The 17,683-nt window shown below is 42.9% G+C and overlaps 1 protein-coding gene across 2 annotated transcripts in view; it reads left to right on the top strand.

Moving 5' to 3' along the window:
• Positions 1 to 17,683, top strand: part of CCDC6 (coiled-coil domain containing 6) — a 111,698-nt gene that overhangs the window by 42,781 nt on the left and 51,234 nt on the right. For both annotated transcript variants that reach the window (XM_060286222.1, XM_030843916.3), the window contains exon 2: positions 11,312 to 11,461. In XM_060286222.1, the coding sequence (XP_060142205.1) occupies positions 11,312 to 11,461 (150 nt within the window). The remainder of the gene's footprint in view (positions 1 to 11,311; positions 11,462 to 17,683) is intronic.

Below are 17,683 nucleotides of genomic sequence, written 5' to 3' on the forward strand. Positions count from 1 at the left end.
TATAATCAGTTCTTTAACGCTGACTGCCTTTATCATTTATTATAAGAGAGTCCAAAAGTTAAATATGCATTTATAAATATATATATACACACACACACACGTAATATAAAGTTTGTATATTTGTATACGATTACGCTCCTCATTATTCAACAGGTGTATGAGTGCTTACGTGCCAGACCATTTCTTCTGTTACCGTAGTGGATACAATACTTAGCTTTTTCTTCTGTGCATCTTAATCTCATCTTTTTTTTTTTTTTTTGCGGTACGCGGGCCTCTCACCGTTGTGGCCTCTCCCATTGTGGAGCACAGGCTCCGGACGCGCAGGCTCAGCGGCCGTGGCTCACGGGCCCAGCCGCTCCGGGGCACGAACCCACGTCCCCTGCGTTGGCAGGCGGACTCTCAACCACTGCGCCACCAGGGAAGCCCTCTTAATCTCATTTTAAATCCCTTGGTTCTTCAGGCTATTTTATAGAGCCAAGACCATTCCAAGGCCAGTTGCTAAATGTATGGATTAAGATGTTACTTTTCTTTAATTGCTAGAAGGATTATATACCCCTTCAGGGCGGGGACAGTGTCTGTTATTCACTGCCATGTCCACACAGTGGTTACCGTGTACGAGATACTCTGTCATGCGTGTTGAATTAAATTTTAAAAATCTAACGACTGTAGTTTGCTCTTACTTGTCAGCGGTTCTGGTTGGGAACTTATTATTGGGGGAGGGGGGAGCATATGGGAGCGATGTCTCTGGGAGTAGCAATGAGGCTGACCCCCTACCGTGTCAGAAACAGTGGGGATGTGGTTAGAAGGACACATTTCCTGATATAGGGAAGCTTCAAGTTAGGCATATGACGAATGGTGCGTGACCAGTATTCAATCTGGAATCATTCATTTGCAGTCAGCTTTACCTTCAGGGTGAAATTGACTGCCGGTGAGTTCATTCTTTGCTCGAATTTTGTTTTGTTTTGTCGTTTTTCATTTCCTTCACCATTTCTCATTTTGGGGGACTGTACCTTGTATGAGGGGAAGAGGGGCGGGTCCCTCAGTCTTTCTGTCCGGAATTGGCCTGCCTTCCTGTTCCATAGAGGTCACTTGCCCACAGCTCCCCCTATTGATTCTTTGGCGTAGAGCTTGCCTGACTCTGCACAGGTGGCAATGGAGAAGCAACACGCATTTCCCAAGGGCTGTAGACACTTCATATCCCTGTTCTCCGGGTCTCCGTCACTGCCCCGGCGCCAGGTTGAGAAACCTCAGGCTGTTTGGGTGGAGGTAGATGTATGGAGAGTGTGGCATTGGTGGTTTACTTGTGAAAGAAAATGATAGAGACCTCAGTTTGTTTGTTTCTTTAAATTAATTAATTAGGCTGCGTCAGGTCTTAGTTGCAGCACGAGGGACCTCTCTTGCGGTGCACTGGCCTCTCTCTAGTTGTGGCCTGCGGGCTTAGCTGCTCTGCGGCATGTGGGATGTTAGTTCTCCGACCACGGATTGAACCCGTGTCCCATGCACTGGAAGGTGGATTCTTAACCACTGGACCACCAGGGAAGCCTGAAGACCTGTTTTAAGGACACATATTCCAAGAGCAATGAATAACTCCCCCCATGGCTTTTGAGCCAAAATAACCCCTGGAGATTATTTACCTGTTGAATGTTACCTGTTTCCGTGGAGCTCTTTATTTTTTTATTATTATTTTTAATGTATTTATTTTTGGCTGCGTTGGGTCTTCGTTGCTGCGCATGGGCTTGGCTTTCTCTAGTTGCGGTGAGCGGGGGCTACTCTTCGTTACGGTGCGTGGGCTTCTCATTGCAGTGGCTTCACTTGTTGCGGAGCACGGGCTCTAGGCACGTGGGCTTTAGTAGTTGCAGCACGCAGGCTCAGTAGTCGTGGCTCATGGGCTCTAGAGTGCAGGCTCAGTAGTCGTGACGCACAGGCTTAGTTGCTCTGCGGCATGTGGGATCTTCCCGGACCAGAGCTCGAACCCATGTCGCCTGCACTGGCAGGCGGATTCTTAACCACTTTGCCACCAGGGAAGCCCCGTGGAGCTCTTTAAATGTATTAAAAGAAAAGCCTTCAACGCAGACGTAGAGAATGGACTTGAGGACACGAGGAGGGGGAAGGGTAAGCAGAGACGAAGTGAGAGAGTGGCATTGACATATATACACTACCTAACGTAAAGTAGATAGCTAGTGGGAAGCAGCCGCATAGCACAGGGAGATCAGCTCGGTGCTTTGTGACCACCTAGAGGGGTGGGATAGGGAGGGTGGGAGAGAGATGCAAGAGGGAGGAGATATGGGGAGATATATATACGTATAGCTGATTCACTTTGTTATACAGCAGCAACTAACACAATACTGCAAAGCAACTATACTCCAATAAAGACGTTAAAAAAAAAAAAAAGGAAAGCCTTCAGTTAAATTTTTTAAATTAACGTGAAGATCATGGATTTAAGTTAATCAGTGATGTGAATCACAAACACACAACACTGATGTGGTCCTTTCTCCCTTTGCATTTCTATCCATATATCTCTGCATCTGTCTAGTTTGTGAGCCCTGTTCTTACAGATCTGTGTGGCTTGAGACAGGCACCGATATTTTTTGTCTGATCTCTTTTTACTTATTGCTGATAGATCTGAGATTACCCATGATAGTACTGCAGGACCCATTCCTGTATTTTTAATTGGGAAAATGGGTTATTACTGCACCAGGAGACTACATTCTCTAGTGCTGTCAGCAAGAAAGGAATGGAGTTTAGAGAACAAGTATATCATGTAAGCTTAACAAGAAAAAAACTTCTGACTGTACTGAATTTGGTGGTCATTACCGGTGCAGGTAGTCCTCCCACTTAGATCTGACTGCACACACGAACCAAATTCTAGAGTTGCTCCTTTCCCATTCTGATCCGTTACCAAAAAACCTTGAGAGATTTTAGGAAATCTGTGCCTTCGAAAGAAGGGAAGAAGCTTTGAAAAAGGGAAGTATTCTGGTTGAGTGTGGTCACTTGAAAATCACCAGCACAGTATTTGACTGTTCCTCCCATTAAGACATGGCGTCTATTTGAATCTATTTCCTACCCCTTGATCTTGGATCATCTAGCTCAGCTGAACCTCCAGCTGAATGCAGCCTTGGGCGTGAGCGCCATGAAACCAACCAAGGAGTCACCCACCCATCAACCTATAGAATAATGACAAATAATACGTATGGCCTGTTACATAGCAGTAGGTAACTGATAGAACGAACTTGTTCTGAATGAAAATACTCAGGCAGGGATTCTATTATGCCCTCCTGTCTTCTCAGGAAAAAAAAAAAAAAATCAGGGTTAGGAAGAAAGTCTTTCACATTTTAGTATAATTTAGCAAGCAATCTGATTGCTTTCTTCAGCAAAGAAAGGGCTGCTAGGTGCTCACAGCTTTGTTTTGTAATGGAAAGAAGGTCGCTGATTTGGGGGCGTGATTCATTTTGGGGAAAGGGTTGTTTGGGAGTTATACTGGAGTGGGGACCTAACAGCAGTTGGAGTATACTGTGGATCTGGTGACTGTTGCAGTAGGAGATAAAGAATTTTGAGAGGAAGAATGAGAAAATACCAGAGAACCTGTTTGAAAACTGTCTTGAACAAGCAGCCTGTTGCTAAAGAAGGGGCAAGGGTGTGAGCATTGTGCTATACCCCCAAAGCTGAAGTTGGTGTAACGGCGAGAGACTCGGAAGCCAGATAGGGTTGGCAGATTTGGCAAAAACGGACACAGGATGAGGAGTTGCGTTGATTTATTTATTTTTGGCTGCGCCCTGAGGCTTTTGGGATCTTAGTTCCCCGACCAGTGATTGAACTCAGGCCCTGGCAGTGAAAGCACCGAGGCCTAACCAGTGGACCACCAGGGAATTCCCTCAGGTCTTTCATTAGATTAGTTACGGGATATTCTCAGATTTGCATATGTTTGTGGAGTTGAAGCCACCATCTCTTCAAATATGCTCCCTCCCTCTTTCTCTACTGTTACTCATCCTAGTCTTTAGTTAGTTGTGTGTTACATCTTTTCCTTTTCCTTGCTGAGTCGATTGATGTCTTTCACATTTGTGATCCTCTTGTTTCCTTGTGCACGTTTTAGATAAAATTATTGTATAGTTTATGAGAATTTGAATGTCTGAAGCCTTTGCTTATCGTGAGGATAGGGTAGTTCGTGTCTGTGCGTGGAATCGTAAACAGATAGTTTCTGTTAACTGATGCATAGCGGTTTGTGTCCCTGATGTGTGGTTTTGGTTTGGGAACTCAACCTGGGGCCCTTCCACCTTTACCTTCGCTATTTCACTTGGCCATTTGTTGCTAGACATCTTTTTATGACGGTACATACATATGGTACATATGACGGTACAAAATGGTTCCGCTATGTTCCCCCCCCCGTGGATGTGTCATAATTCTGTCCATTTCTCCTTTTAGCTAAATGGAGATTCTGTAAGATTTCCCTGTTTTCTCATGAACCATCCCTTACATGCCCCCTCCTCAAGCTTTGTTGTAAATATCTCTTGCGTGCTTACTCATGCGAGGTACTACGTAAGCTCTTGATGTGAATTATGTTACTTTATCTTCATAACCAACCCGGAAGGAGGTGCCGTTATTTTCACTTTACAGAGGAGAAAGCAATGGCTCCGAGAGGTCCCATGGCTTCCCTGAGGGCCACACAGCTGGAGGTAGCCATAGGCACCCTGCAAACCAGGCAGCCTGACCCCAGAGTCTGATGGTGTACGCGCAGCCGCCCCCGCCAGTGACGTTATTCAGAGCTTGGCCTGTGGACCCGTACTCTTTGTCACCGGGAGATAAGTTCTTAATCCATAATCCATGCAAACATTTAGCAGCTTCTCTAGCAATTTCTCATTGCTCTGTATCCAAGCGAGTGACCAGTGGACTTATCTTCCTGAGCCAGGCGTGGACCAGTTTGGGTGTTGTTGAATTCATGGGACGAGGCATGTCTGTGGAGCTGTGTTCTGGTCATGTCTAATAGGACATGCACAGAGGGATGTGTTGTCCCCTGCAGATCGGTGGTGAGGACGCCGTCTTTCACTGAAGCTGGTTTGAGAGGCACTGCAGCTTGATGAAGCTCGGTAACCTTTAGGGTCCTTTTTAACATCAAGATTCTCTTCTTGTCCTGAAAGTCACCCTTTGTTGCCGTTTGAGCTCTTGCCCTCCAGTCCTGGAACAGTGGCCTGGGCGTAGTGTCTGGGGCAGAACAGCCCAGTTGTGAGGGCTAATCATGATTCTTCTCTGGCTCCTGTGTACTTAGTGATTTGCTGGCAATACTGGAAGGAAATAAATAATATAAGTGCCTTCGTCCATCAGCTAATAATTGCTTTTACTGCGGGCTGGTACGCAGTGTGAAGGAAGCACAAAATTACCTGATGCTTTCATAGACTAAATAGAGAGTTGTAATACTTAGGCATGTAATTGACATCACCTCCCTAGTTCTTTTTTTTTTTTTTAAGTCACATTTTTGCTGTTTTATTTCCCTAGTTCTTCTAATAGAAGAAACGTAGGTGTGCACTTTGGGCCTGTCACATGTATCACTTGTCACCCACCCCTGCAGTACTGGCACTTAAAGTGTTAGCCAGTGCAGGACCACTGCAACATAGTGGTTTGTGTTGATAAACCCATGGGTATGACCGGTGTTCAAGCGAGTCCTATAAGAGGTGCCAGCCATCAGTCATGAGCTCTACTGAACGCCGAGCATCTCCCAGAACAATTGATATGGGCAGTGATGCACCTAATAAATATGACAGCAGAGAAAAGAACCGAGTGTTACTCGGTTGCCCTGGTGGTTTCTGCTATCCTGACAGTTTGGTTTCAGATGCTCTTTCAAACTGATGTGTTAAGATAATGAAAATTTGTACTGTAAGTGACTAAGCAACAGGATAATAAATTTAAATAATTGGAAGAATACATTTAAATAGGTTCCTAAATTTAAGGAATTTAAATAATTAAAATAATACATAGAGCCTGCCTGGATTCTTAAGCATTAGAGCTTCAAGGTATCTTATTATTTATTATGATTTTTTGTTATTAGAGCAAGTCAGCATTCAACTTAAAAGTAATTTTTTAAAACAAATGCAAATGTGTTATCTTGGTAGGCACTTGAACTTTCTCTTGATTATATCCTTTACCCATGCCTGCTCTGAAATAGATAGTGCCTATATTTTTTTGCTTTGGAAACTGTCCTTTTTTTTAATTCTTGACAGATGATGAGTTGCATCATTTTATATAATTTTGGTCTTGGTACTTGAATTTTCAGCAGTGCTATTGTTGAGAGAGTTTGAATTCTCCTTTCTGTACTAACCCTTGATCTCCAAAATACCACTGATAAAGAACAGAAGCACTAAACAAGCACATGGGAATCTCCTGTCAAATCTGTGCCCCAGTCGTGAGAGCAGTGGGTGAGAATGATTTCCTTATCAGAAAATTGTGCCCACCTAGAGTATGGTTGCCTCAATACGTGGTGACTCAAGAGAAAAGAATTTTGGGGCTTCCCTGGTGGCGCAGTGGTTGAGAGTCCGCCTGCCGATGCAGGGGACACGGGTTCGTGCCCCGGTCCGGGAGGATTCCACATGCCGCGGAGCGGCTGGGCCCGTGGGCCGCGGCCGCTGAGCCTGCGCATCCGGAGCCTGTGCTCCGCGACGGGAGAGGCCACAACAGTGAGAGGCCCGCGTACCGCAAAAAAAAAAAAAAAAAGAGAAAAGAATTTTTTCTAAATGTGCGTGTGTGTGTGTGTGTGTGTGTGTGTGTGTGTGTGTGTGTGTGTCCCAGAGGACTTGGTAAATTGCTCCTGTCTCTCCCGTGCTCTCCCTTTCCTTTTTTTTTTTTTTTTAATTGGACTCTTGGAGGATGGGGGAAGAGTGATGGAGACTTGCTTTGTACTCTAGTCCTCACATCACACATCGAGTGATCCCTGCTGGGTGAGGGTCAAAGTAGCAGACACCGATAAGTGAATAAGGTTATACCAGCATTCACTCTGCTTCTGAACATAGCAGTTAGAACCTTATTGAACATGAAAATATAATCATATTTTTAATTGAACTGTAGTTACTGTGTAATATTATATAAGTTGCAGGTGTACAATATAGTAACTCACAATTTAAAAAAGTTATACTCCATTTATAGTTATTATAAAATATTGGCTATATTCCCCATGTTGTACAATATATCCTTGTAGCTTATTTTATATCTACTTGTTTGTACCTGTTACTTCCCTACTCCTCTAACGCCCCTTCCCCCTTTCCCTCACCCCACTGGTAACCACTAGTTTGTTCTCTATATCTCTAATCACAGGTTTTTAAAAATTTCCCCCCAGATTTTCCCAATCTTCAACTCTACAAACGTATGCAAAACAAAGAGTTCCTAAGTTTTTGCTTCACATTTTCTTTTGAGAGTTTATGGAATTATAGGCAAACCTTGATTTTAAATTTTAAAATAAATTTTAGCTTTGGAAATATAGTTTTATTTTTGAATTTGTTGAGGTATGCTGATTTTAAAGCATTGCAGATAAAAGGGAAATAGATTGATAAAACTGATGAGATTCCATGTTAGCCTGTTTTATCTTTGCTCTGTCTACCTGCCTGACCCCTAGTTCCTTGCAAATGGCACATGGCCTGTTTTGCCTTTGTCTACCTAGCTCTTGGCTTGGGGGAAATAAATTGCAAAGGTAATTTGTTTTATGGCCTAAATAAAAAGGCCTGTTTTGGAGTTTAGGGGAAGAAAAAGCCAGGATTTAAGGTTAAGATTGAGAAGATAATACACAAAGAATGGGAAGAAGGCTGCAGGGAGAATTCCAGATGGGTGCGTCCTGCTTGTCTGTGATGCATGGTGCCTACTCTGGTTGTCAGTACACTAGAGCTGGTCTTTTAAAGATTTAATTTTTTAATTTATTTTGGCTGCATTGGATCTTCGTTGGTGCGCTTGGGCTTTCTCTAGTTGCGGTGAGCAGGGGCTACTCTTCGTTGTGGTGTGTGGGCTTCTCATTGCGGTGGCTTCTCTTGTTGCAAAGCACAGGCTCTAGGCGTGGGGGCTTCAGTAGTTGTGGCTCGCAGGCTCTAGAGCGCAGGCTCAGTAGTTGTGGCGCATGGGCTTCGTGGCTCCGAGGCATGTGGGCTTTTCCCAGATCAGGGCTTGAACCCGTGTCCCCTGCATTGACAGGCGGATCCTTAACCACTGCGCCACCAGGGAAGCCCCTGGAGCTGGTCTTTTAACCAATTTTCTCTGGGGCTGTATTGGATGTGGCACCTTGTCTTTGTCCTTGTTTACGTGTTAATTTCTAACAGTGCCCCCTGACCGGTTGGAAAAAGCGTGAACTGGGGTTTTATGTTTCCGGGGCCTGGAGTCTTGCCCTTCAGATGTGTGGTTTTTCTCTGGGATGACAGTGGGAGGCAGAGTGACAGTCCCCGTGCTAAACCTTAGCAAAAGGAAGCCTTGAACAAAATCTGTGCCCGGCCTGCTTAACCCCTTGTTAAGCTAGAGAGGCTTTAACTAGCTTCCACAGATCAGTTCCTCACGCTGGTGGTGGGTCCTGAGAGTGGAGTTTTCTATGAATGGGCTTTGCCTAGAAATAAGGGGCTACTCTAAAGTGGTGAAGAATTTTGTTGGCTAAAGCCCGAGTCTCTCACAACCATCACTCATTTTGGAAGGCACTTTCAGAGCAGATCTAGCTCGAACGTCGCCCTCTCCGAATCCTTTTTATTTTATTTATTTAATTTTTTGGCCGGGCCGCAAGGCATGTATGTGGGACCTTAGTTCCCTGACCAGGGATCGAACCCACGCCCCCTGCAGTGGAAGCGCGGAGTCTCAACCACTGGCCCACCAGGGAAGTCCTCCCGATCCTTTTTATAATAAATTTGCTACTTTCCCTGGGAAGAATTGCAAAGGAAACCCAATGCTCTGTGAAATACAGGGCCCTGTTAATTATTAGAGTTGTTTCCCTTAATCTAGTTATAATTCACATACCATAAAATTCACCATTTTCAAGTGTACAGTTCGCTGACTTTTAGTATATTCACCAGGTTACATAACCCTGTTAGCACTGTCTAATTCCACACCATTTTCGACACCCCAGAAGAATCCCTGTACTCAGAAGCAGTCATTCCCCGTTCTCCCACCTCCACCCCTCCCAGCCCCTGGCAACTACTAATCTATTTTCTATCACAGAGTTTTGTTTTATATTACACTGAGACCTGTTACCCCTGCAACTTAATGATTGGATGAAATATGGGAAGGGTGAGGGGCCGAGGTGGAAGTTTCATGAATAAGCCCTTAGGGCCTGGCCTCTTATTCTCAGCTTCTCACTTCTGGGTCCTTGTGCACAGGGGGAGGTGATCTGCTGGGCCTCTGAGTCTGGTTCTCTGTTACTGTCTGTGGGTAAATTTCCCAGTCATTGAACATAGGGAATGCCTGGTAATAGGCAAGAAGTTGAGTCTGACTTGATAACAAAATGAATTTATGGCAAACCTTTTGAAATCTAAGTGCACAGTCACCTGCAAAGGCATTACAGTTCCCCTCCCTACCATTTTTGTCCTGTAGCTTTTAGAATAATCAGAATTCAAATCATATAGAACTTTGTCAGTCAAAACCAGAAAAACAGGTAGCTCAGACAGATTGCAGGCTTGGATGTGTGTGTCAGATATGCCTGAAAGAAATGCTTTGGGTTCCTGCCCATTGCACTAGGATGAGATCTTGAGGTCTGAGAGTTTTGAAGCCGACTTGGAGGTTAATTTAAAGGGGAGGGGGGAAGTGCCAGTCCTGGGCAGTGTTCCCTTGACCATGGAGTAAGGAGTATGACCTTGAGAAGTGCTAATGAATTACGGAGTGTGTAAGGGCCTGGGCACCTAGGGCCTGCTACCTGGATGTGCTTGGCTGGTCATAAATCCTTATTAGCTGAGTGATCTGTTCTTTGCTGTTCACATCTCCCGGCCTATCCCAAAATGCTGTCTTAAAGAACTGGACTGCAACACCTCCTCCTGAAGTTTCCATTTTCTACGTAGCTCTGTTTTTCAGTGTAAGTACTACATACACGTGGCTTTCTTTGGTAGATTTGCTTGGCAGGCAGTTCAGGCCCTGGCATCCTTCTCTCTGCTGCTATCATGGGGAGCAGGGAGGATGGGCTCCCCAGAAATCAGGGCTCTAGGGGGCCCTGGGTGTCGGGGAAGTCAGTGCGTATGTACAGAAATCCAAACCAGCTGAGTTGGGAGTGGTTGGCGGACCTTTTACAGTACAAGGTGGTAACTGTTTAATGTAGGTGCCCTTTTGTCTCCTGCCCTCTAGCTCTCTTGTATTATTATAAGTGACAGGTACTGGAGGCTTGGAATTGATGCAGTTCTCCCTTCCTGGACTTGGCAGATGAATCAGGAATGCATTATTGGGGATTAACACATCAAAATGTTGCAGTTTAAAAAGTACTTTGAATAGAGTTGAGTCCATTTGAAAGAAGTACCCTTTTTCTGAAAAGATTAATTTCCTTCAAGGATGGCTGGTTTTTCTGTTTATTCTGTTAGAACATAGGTGGTGGAAGGGATCTGCAGAAAAATATTTTCATCTCCATGGAATTATGCCTGACCCCCTTTTCTTCTGTTTTTAATGCTCAGTAATGCCTGTCCGTGCCCTCACCTCCAGAAAATTCCCAGTAGGGAAATAAATAAGTGAAAAATGACACTCTCATCCGTCCTTACCCTTCACTCCCTGGATTCTTGCTGCTTTGCAGTTAACTACTTTTTAGCCTTCCAGCAACTATTCAACAAACATGTAAATTAATCTATGTCTATCTGTATTGCTTTTTAAATTGCATACTGAAACCCTTTCAGTAACATCTTAGAGAGATGACATGATTTTGCGGTTTCACTTTTAAGCGAGAGGTACTTCTCTGCTTCAGTAAAAATGTTGCCTAGATATTTTACCTCTGAACCTTTGGGATGTGGAGAGTTGTAGAGAGTTGTCATGAATCGATGCATATACCCCAGTACTGGACCCGTCTGCCCTATGCAAGAAGAAGCTTTCTGTAGTCTGGTGATTGACGTGGGATGGCTTCTAAAACTTGCAAAACAACCTTTGTTAATTTCTTTGGAATATCTCTTTAAGAAGAGGGGCCATGCATAACACAGGGAGGCCCTTTGGGGTAACATTTACTTTTATGGCTGCTACTGAGTTCCTCTGTTTTGTGCTTCTTGGGGTATATTGGTTCACAGTTAAAAATAGAGCTCTAATTAAAATGGGTGCCCTCTCTGGAAATAAGGACTATATTTCAATTAGTAAATTCCTGTTTCCTTAACATATTTTTTTGTTCTCTTTTTTATTTTAACAGCAAGCCCGGGCTGAGCAGGAAGAAGAATTCATCAGTAACACTTTATTCAAGAAAATTCAGGCTTTGCAGAAGGAGAAAGAAACCCTTGCTGTAAATTATGAGAAGGAAGAAGAGTTCCTCACTAATGAGCTCTCGAGAAAATTGATGCAGGTAAATTACCTTTTCTCCCCTCTCATCTTCCCTGCCTGTTTTCTTCTCTAGGAAATAAATGACTTTGATACAGCACTTTGCTTGAAACGTTCGCTGATGAGGTTGTAGCTAAAATTCTTTAGAGATTAAAAATACCTAGTAAAGATGGCAGCAGTATAATACTCAAGACTGTGCTTCTGCTTAGGTAAGGTAAGATATTTTATACCCTGAGCATTTCAAGAAACTGCTGATAAGCCTGAGGTCTTAGCGCAGGAGTAAATGCTGTATGCAGTGTTTGGGAATTATGAGGATTAACACCAAATATGAGATTTCTTTTCCTGTAATGTTGAATCTGTAATGAATACATAAACATTTTTGGCAAGCAGAAGTGGGTCTTTTGCACGAATATATGAGGACACAAAGGGAAATGTCAGTTTGGGGGGAGAAAAAGATACGTATCTGTGATAGTTAAAATTTTACACAATCGTGTTCACACGGGTGAGTAATATGTTACTGAGCAAATAACAAATGTTGAAACTTAACATTTATCGCCAATGGTGTGTAGAAGACAACACACAAAACATATAGAAGTTTTGATGTTTCTAGTTCAGAGATTCTCCTCCTCCCCTTCCTGTTTGGTTTGGTTTTCCTCCAAGCTTACTAGTAAAGTACAAAAGTAGAATTTGTTGAGGGCAAATATTTTACGGTGTATTTAATGTGAACTTGAGAATAAGTAGGACACTGAGTTTTCATTATTTAACAAAGCGTGTCCAAAAGAGTGGGCAGGTATAAAATTTTCCGAGGAGGACCACAATTACCATTTTGTCAGATGGCTGTAAAAGGTAGGAACACTCCCTTGTATTTTCTGTTCACTGGTATTACTAACAATTTCACTCATTAATTTGATTGAAATACATATTTTAGTGAGATTACAACACAAGGATATTTGGGACTTTTAAAAAACTTCCTAAATTCTTCTCTTACCTTCTAACATATAAAATATTAGAAGAGAAGACCAGAAACCTTAGTGTTAAGACCATGCAATGGTCCAGGCAACTTTTATCCCATCTTTCTTTTCTTCTCATTTTCCTACCTAATTACTGAATAAAGATACCATTGCAGTCTCGTACAAAATTTGGTTTATGTGGTAGCTGATGGAATGTGAAGGATAGAGGTACCCAGGCATTATTGTCTAGCAGAGATTTATGGTGAAATTTCTGCATTGAAACTGTATTCTGATTTAGACAAAAAACGAGGAAGAAGGTTAGTTTGACCTTTGACTCTACCTCACCTTGGCGGCATTAGACGAATTATTCTGCATGTTGCTTCTAGAAATAGAAGGATGCGATCGATTATCGTCTGCTCTTCTGAGTTTAGTGTGTAATCAGGTGTCCTAATTTTTAACACTTTAAGAAACATTTTTTGGTTTTCAACTTGCATAGTCGTTGGTATTTGGAGTCTGATTAAAGTACATTATAAAGCAGTCAAAACCTAGCCAGATTATACTCCTTTTCTCTGGAAAGACTTATTTTCATCGTGAGTGGTCTGTAGCGTGTCGTTTATCACTAATCGCTCATTCACTTATTATCATGACCCACCTACTTTCCAAGGACATGGATGTCCCTTAAAATAAGCTGCTGAATAGAGTGAAAGCACAAGAGACACGTGCAGCGAAAAGGAGGTTAGTTATAGAAATGTACTTGGCATAAGGAGGTTTGAACTTAAAATTTAAGCTCTGAGCATCCTATAAATAAAACTATAACTTGGAAAAACATAGTGATTTTTTTCACAATTCTTACATTAAAAGAACTAGTTTTACTTGGTCAAGAGAAAAAAATTTTCATATATTAAAAACTTAAATTTTTTTGAGGGGCATGGATCTTTCTAAAGGTACTGAATAATAAACAAACTGAACAACACAAGAAACTGTTCTTGCGCAAAGTAGTCTGTCATGTGGAGCGCTTGTCTTCACATGGCCGGGTCTTATGTTTGCCCTCAGTCAAAGCAAAGTGTCTGGTACGAGGGTGTGAGTCTATTGTTTCGGGAGCTCTAGGTGGGTCTGTAGCTCGTCAGTGGCCTCACCTGTCGAATCTGGACAAATGGATGGTCAGCATGTCTCTGAGACAGTCTCTCATGAATCTCAGCTTGGTTCTTAAGCCATATATATTTTTTGTTTTTGTAGTAAAATATAAATAACATAAACAAACAGAACAAAATTTGCCTTCTCAACCATTTTTGAGTGTATAATTCAGTGGCATTAAGGATTGTACATTCACATTGCTGTGCAACGATCACCACCATCCATCCCCAGAACTTTTTCAAACTGAAACTCTGAACCCATTAAAAAAGAACTCCTCATTCCCCACACCTGGTTCTTCCTTTTGAAAGGACACGGTTGGCAGGTAGTTTGAGGTTGAGGTCTCTGGCAAGTTCTGGAGCTATGTCTGTTATGTGGCATGGTAGGTGATCTCTCACTTTAGACACCAGATATCACAGCATGCCATTTTGTGGTAAATACCCGAGAATCCCTCTCACCGTTGGCCAGTTGGAAGGATCTTGTATAGATGCAGGGAAGAAGAGCTGCAGGCCTACTGTACACATCCCCCAGGCTTTCCTGAAGGATTCCAGCCAGTCCTTTGTTGAAGGCTCACATCTTCTGCCACCCAGTATGGTAGAACTCATCTCCATATGGAAGATTTTTAGAGTAATTGGTATCAGTTTCCAACGGTGTAATTACTTCATTAAGACTCTCTAGGGGGCTTCCCTGGTGGCGCAGTGGTTGAGAGTCCGCCTGCCGATGCAGGGGACGTGGGTTCGTGCCCCGGTCCGGGAAGATCCCACATGCTGCAGAGCGGCTGGGCCCGTGAGCCATGGCCGCTGAGCCTGCGCGTCTGGAGCCCTGTGCTCTGCAATGGGAGAGGCCATGGCAGTGAGAGACCCGTGTACCGAGGGGGGAAAAAAAAAAGACTCTCTAGGATGCTTGCTTCTGGATAAGACCTTGTTATGATAGCCTACTAAGAGAACCTGTGTTGCAGGTGACACTGATGGACAAAGAAGTAAATTGACCTGTTCACCAGGGAAGTGTTTAGCATTTTTCACCCAAAGGCTGCTTAGAGGCTGTTTATGAAACAATTTTGGTTTTGTCATTTGTTCTATGGCTATTGTCTCCGATAGTGATTGAGCAGTGCCTTTATGTGCATTTCAAAGGAATTCTTTGGTCCTGAGAACAAAACGAGATTATTACTTTAGAGGAGATACCTCCCTTCCCATCTGCTATGATAGAGGTGGTATCTAATACCTTTAAAAACTGAATCAAGTTTATTTAAGTGTAGATGAGTGGAAATCCCTTTGCCCTTTTAGAAGGTCGAGTTTGGAAGATAGCTTCAATGTCTCCAAATATGTTAAGCCCGTCTGAAACAAACAAAAAACACACACACAGACAAAAGCATGCAGCTTTCCTCCCTTGTTTTTGTATATATCTGCAAGATAGTTACTTTGATTTTGTGAACACTCTCGTCTGAAAGATCTGCATACTTCTGAGCCCAGACCATGGGATTGATTGACCTGATTGGTGAAAAGTCTGAAAAAGAGCCTTCTAGTCTAATGCCAAGCCTACTTTAGAACTAAATTCAGCCCTGGAATGCCTTGAAGAGAGGTTTTAGTTTAATCATAATTTGTAATTAAAATTTATAAGAAATGTTTTATGAGCAAACTCTTCAGAAGAATTTGATATATAATACTTATGTTAGAAAAAAAGTCTGAAAGACTATTCTCTGAAATGTTAGCTGTAATTATACTTGGGTGCTGAGCTTATAGGTTATGTTAATTTTCTTTATTTTTGGTCTATAAAACTTTTTTTATACAGCAGGTTTTTATTAGTTATCTATTTTATACATATTAGTGTATAGGTGTCAATCCCAATCTCCCAGTTCATCCCACCACCACCACCCCCCCATGTTAATTTTCTTATGCTCCTTTCCTTCTCATTTTATAGAAAGCAATGTGCATTACTTTTGCAATCGGAAAATATCTTACTTCCTGAAAAGGAAATTTAAAAATTCTGATGCCTGTTTTGTCCTTACCTTTTGAAACCTCCTTCTGTGTCACTGACTTCTAGAGCTCACAGTCCTGCAGTTGCTACTGAACCAAACTTTAGTCTGCTTACCTGATGCGCAAAAAAGCTAGTCCACTGGTACCGGGTTGTGGTGAAGGAAAGTACAGCGTTTATTGCAGGGCACCAAGCAAGGAGAACAGGCAGCTTGTGCTCAAAAGACCTGAACTCCCCAATGGCTTTTAGGGAAGAGTTTTTAAAGACGATGTGAGGGGAGAGGGTTACAAGGTGCATGATCAGCTCGTGCACAATTCTCTGGTTGGTTGATGGCGAGGTAATGGTGATGTTTCAGGAATCTCAGTCATCAACCTTCAGGTTCCAACTGGTCTGGGGTCTATGTGTGCTGGTGGTCAGCAGGCAGCTAACTTCTTCTACCTGGTGGGGGTTTTAGTATCTGCAAAACAACTCAAGGATATGGCTTAGGATATTATTTATAGCCCTTGAAGAGGAACTAAAGATCCTTGACTTTGTTTTATGGCTAAACTATTATTATTCTGTCTTGCTTGACTGTTTTCTCACTTCTCTGATTAAATTTGCTCTTTGGAACTCAGAGAAGGCCAAGGAGGCTAAAGCTTTGCTACAAACCAAGAGGCAGGGGTTCCAGCAGGGACGGGGGTAGGATGGAGATCTCTGCCTGGTAAGGCCCTGAAGGGTCCTACTTGGTTTCACTATCATAGTTGCATCTGTTTGTCATGGACAGCAATGCACGGGAGCTCCTTGCAAAGTCAGGGCTCATTTTGCAGTGATGGAAGATTCTGGACTGCCCAAATCATTACGAGCTAGCATAAACAGAATGCTCTAATGATTGGCTTAACTGTCTTGTCACTCTTGATATGATTCATTCCATTGGCCCCTCAGTCTTAAAACTTAGAAAAAAAAATCCTTAATTCCGCCGCCTGTTAACCACCCCATCACCAGTGCCAAGTGGAAGATCTGTTGTTGCTGAGAGTGACAGTGGTTTTAGCACTCGTGGATTTTCTCCTCAGTTTTTTGTAAGCCCAAGGCATCAGGTTCACTTCCTGCTCTTGGGAAGCCCTGTTCAGTTGTGGCCTACACTCTTCTCAACCAATACCACTGCCAAAAGGTAATGAATATTTTTTTTTATCTTTTTTTTAAAAGGCTGGAACAGGAGTGAGATAAGAGTACGAGGTATTATATGTATCTCTGAATCTTTTCCCTATAATCCAATATTCAAATTTTAGACCTTAAAATAACAGATAGGTTTGTAGTTTTGTTCTTTTGATTCACACTTGAAATTGGATCTGGTCCTCAGAAAATAATGCCACTATGACTATAATAGAAATTATTGTACTCATTTTCTTATGGGGGAGGCACATTCTTATTGATGGTTGAAAGCACTTACGAACAAAGGTTTCCTGGATTTCTTGTTAAGTGGCATGGCTTATTTTTACCATTATTGACTTGCTCCCTGAGGTGAAAATGCCTCCTGGAATTAAAGCATCTATGGAAAGATGATATATGGAGGGAAGGAAGGAAGTTGTGGGCAAAAACCACTGCTGAAGCTGCCAGTACCAAATGATGTATTGCCGAGCAGTTCGGAGTGAAACTGAGAGGAAGGATTTCAGTAAGTCCCCAAATCTGCCTCTTCATCTAGGCAAAGGCTTACCTTCATTTTCCGTCTCCCTCTCCTCCCCTCAGTCTGGAGAAGTAGTTTCTTCTTCCAATACCAAGTGAATGGATGCAGGATTTTTCTGCAGCGTGCATTTCCCTAGCCCCTGCGAGGCTGTGTCTCTGGGCAGCTGGAGTGTCCTCAGGCATTAGAAGTGAGTGTAGACCCCCAGTTCCCTTCTCAAGCCTGTACACCAGAATCTGAAGCTGCCTTTTTTTTTTAAATATCTTTATTGGAGTATAATTGCTTTACAATGGTGTGTTAGTTTCTGCTTTATAACAAAGTGAATCAGCTATATGTATACATATATCCCCATATCTCCTCCCTCTTGTATCTCCCTCCCACCCTCCCTGTCCCCCCACTCTGTGTTGTCACAAAGCACCGAGCTTATCTCCCTGTGCTCTGCGGCTGCTTCCCACTAGCCATCTATTTTACATTTGGTAGTGTGTATATTATCAGTGCTACTCTCTCACTTCATCGCAGCTTCCCCTGTGTCCTCAAG

The sequence above is a fragment of the Globicephala melas genome, chromosome 16 (assembly GCF_963455315.2).
Source record: "Globicephala melas chromosome 16, mGloMel1.2, whole genome shotgun sequence".
Lineage (NCBI taxonomy): Eukaryota > Metazoa > Chordata > Mammalia > Artiodactyla > Delphinidae > Globicephala > Globicephala melas.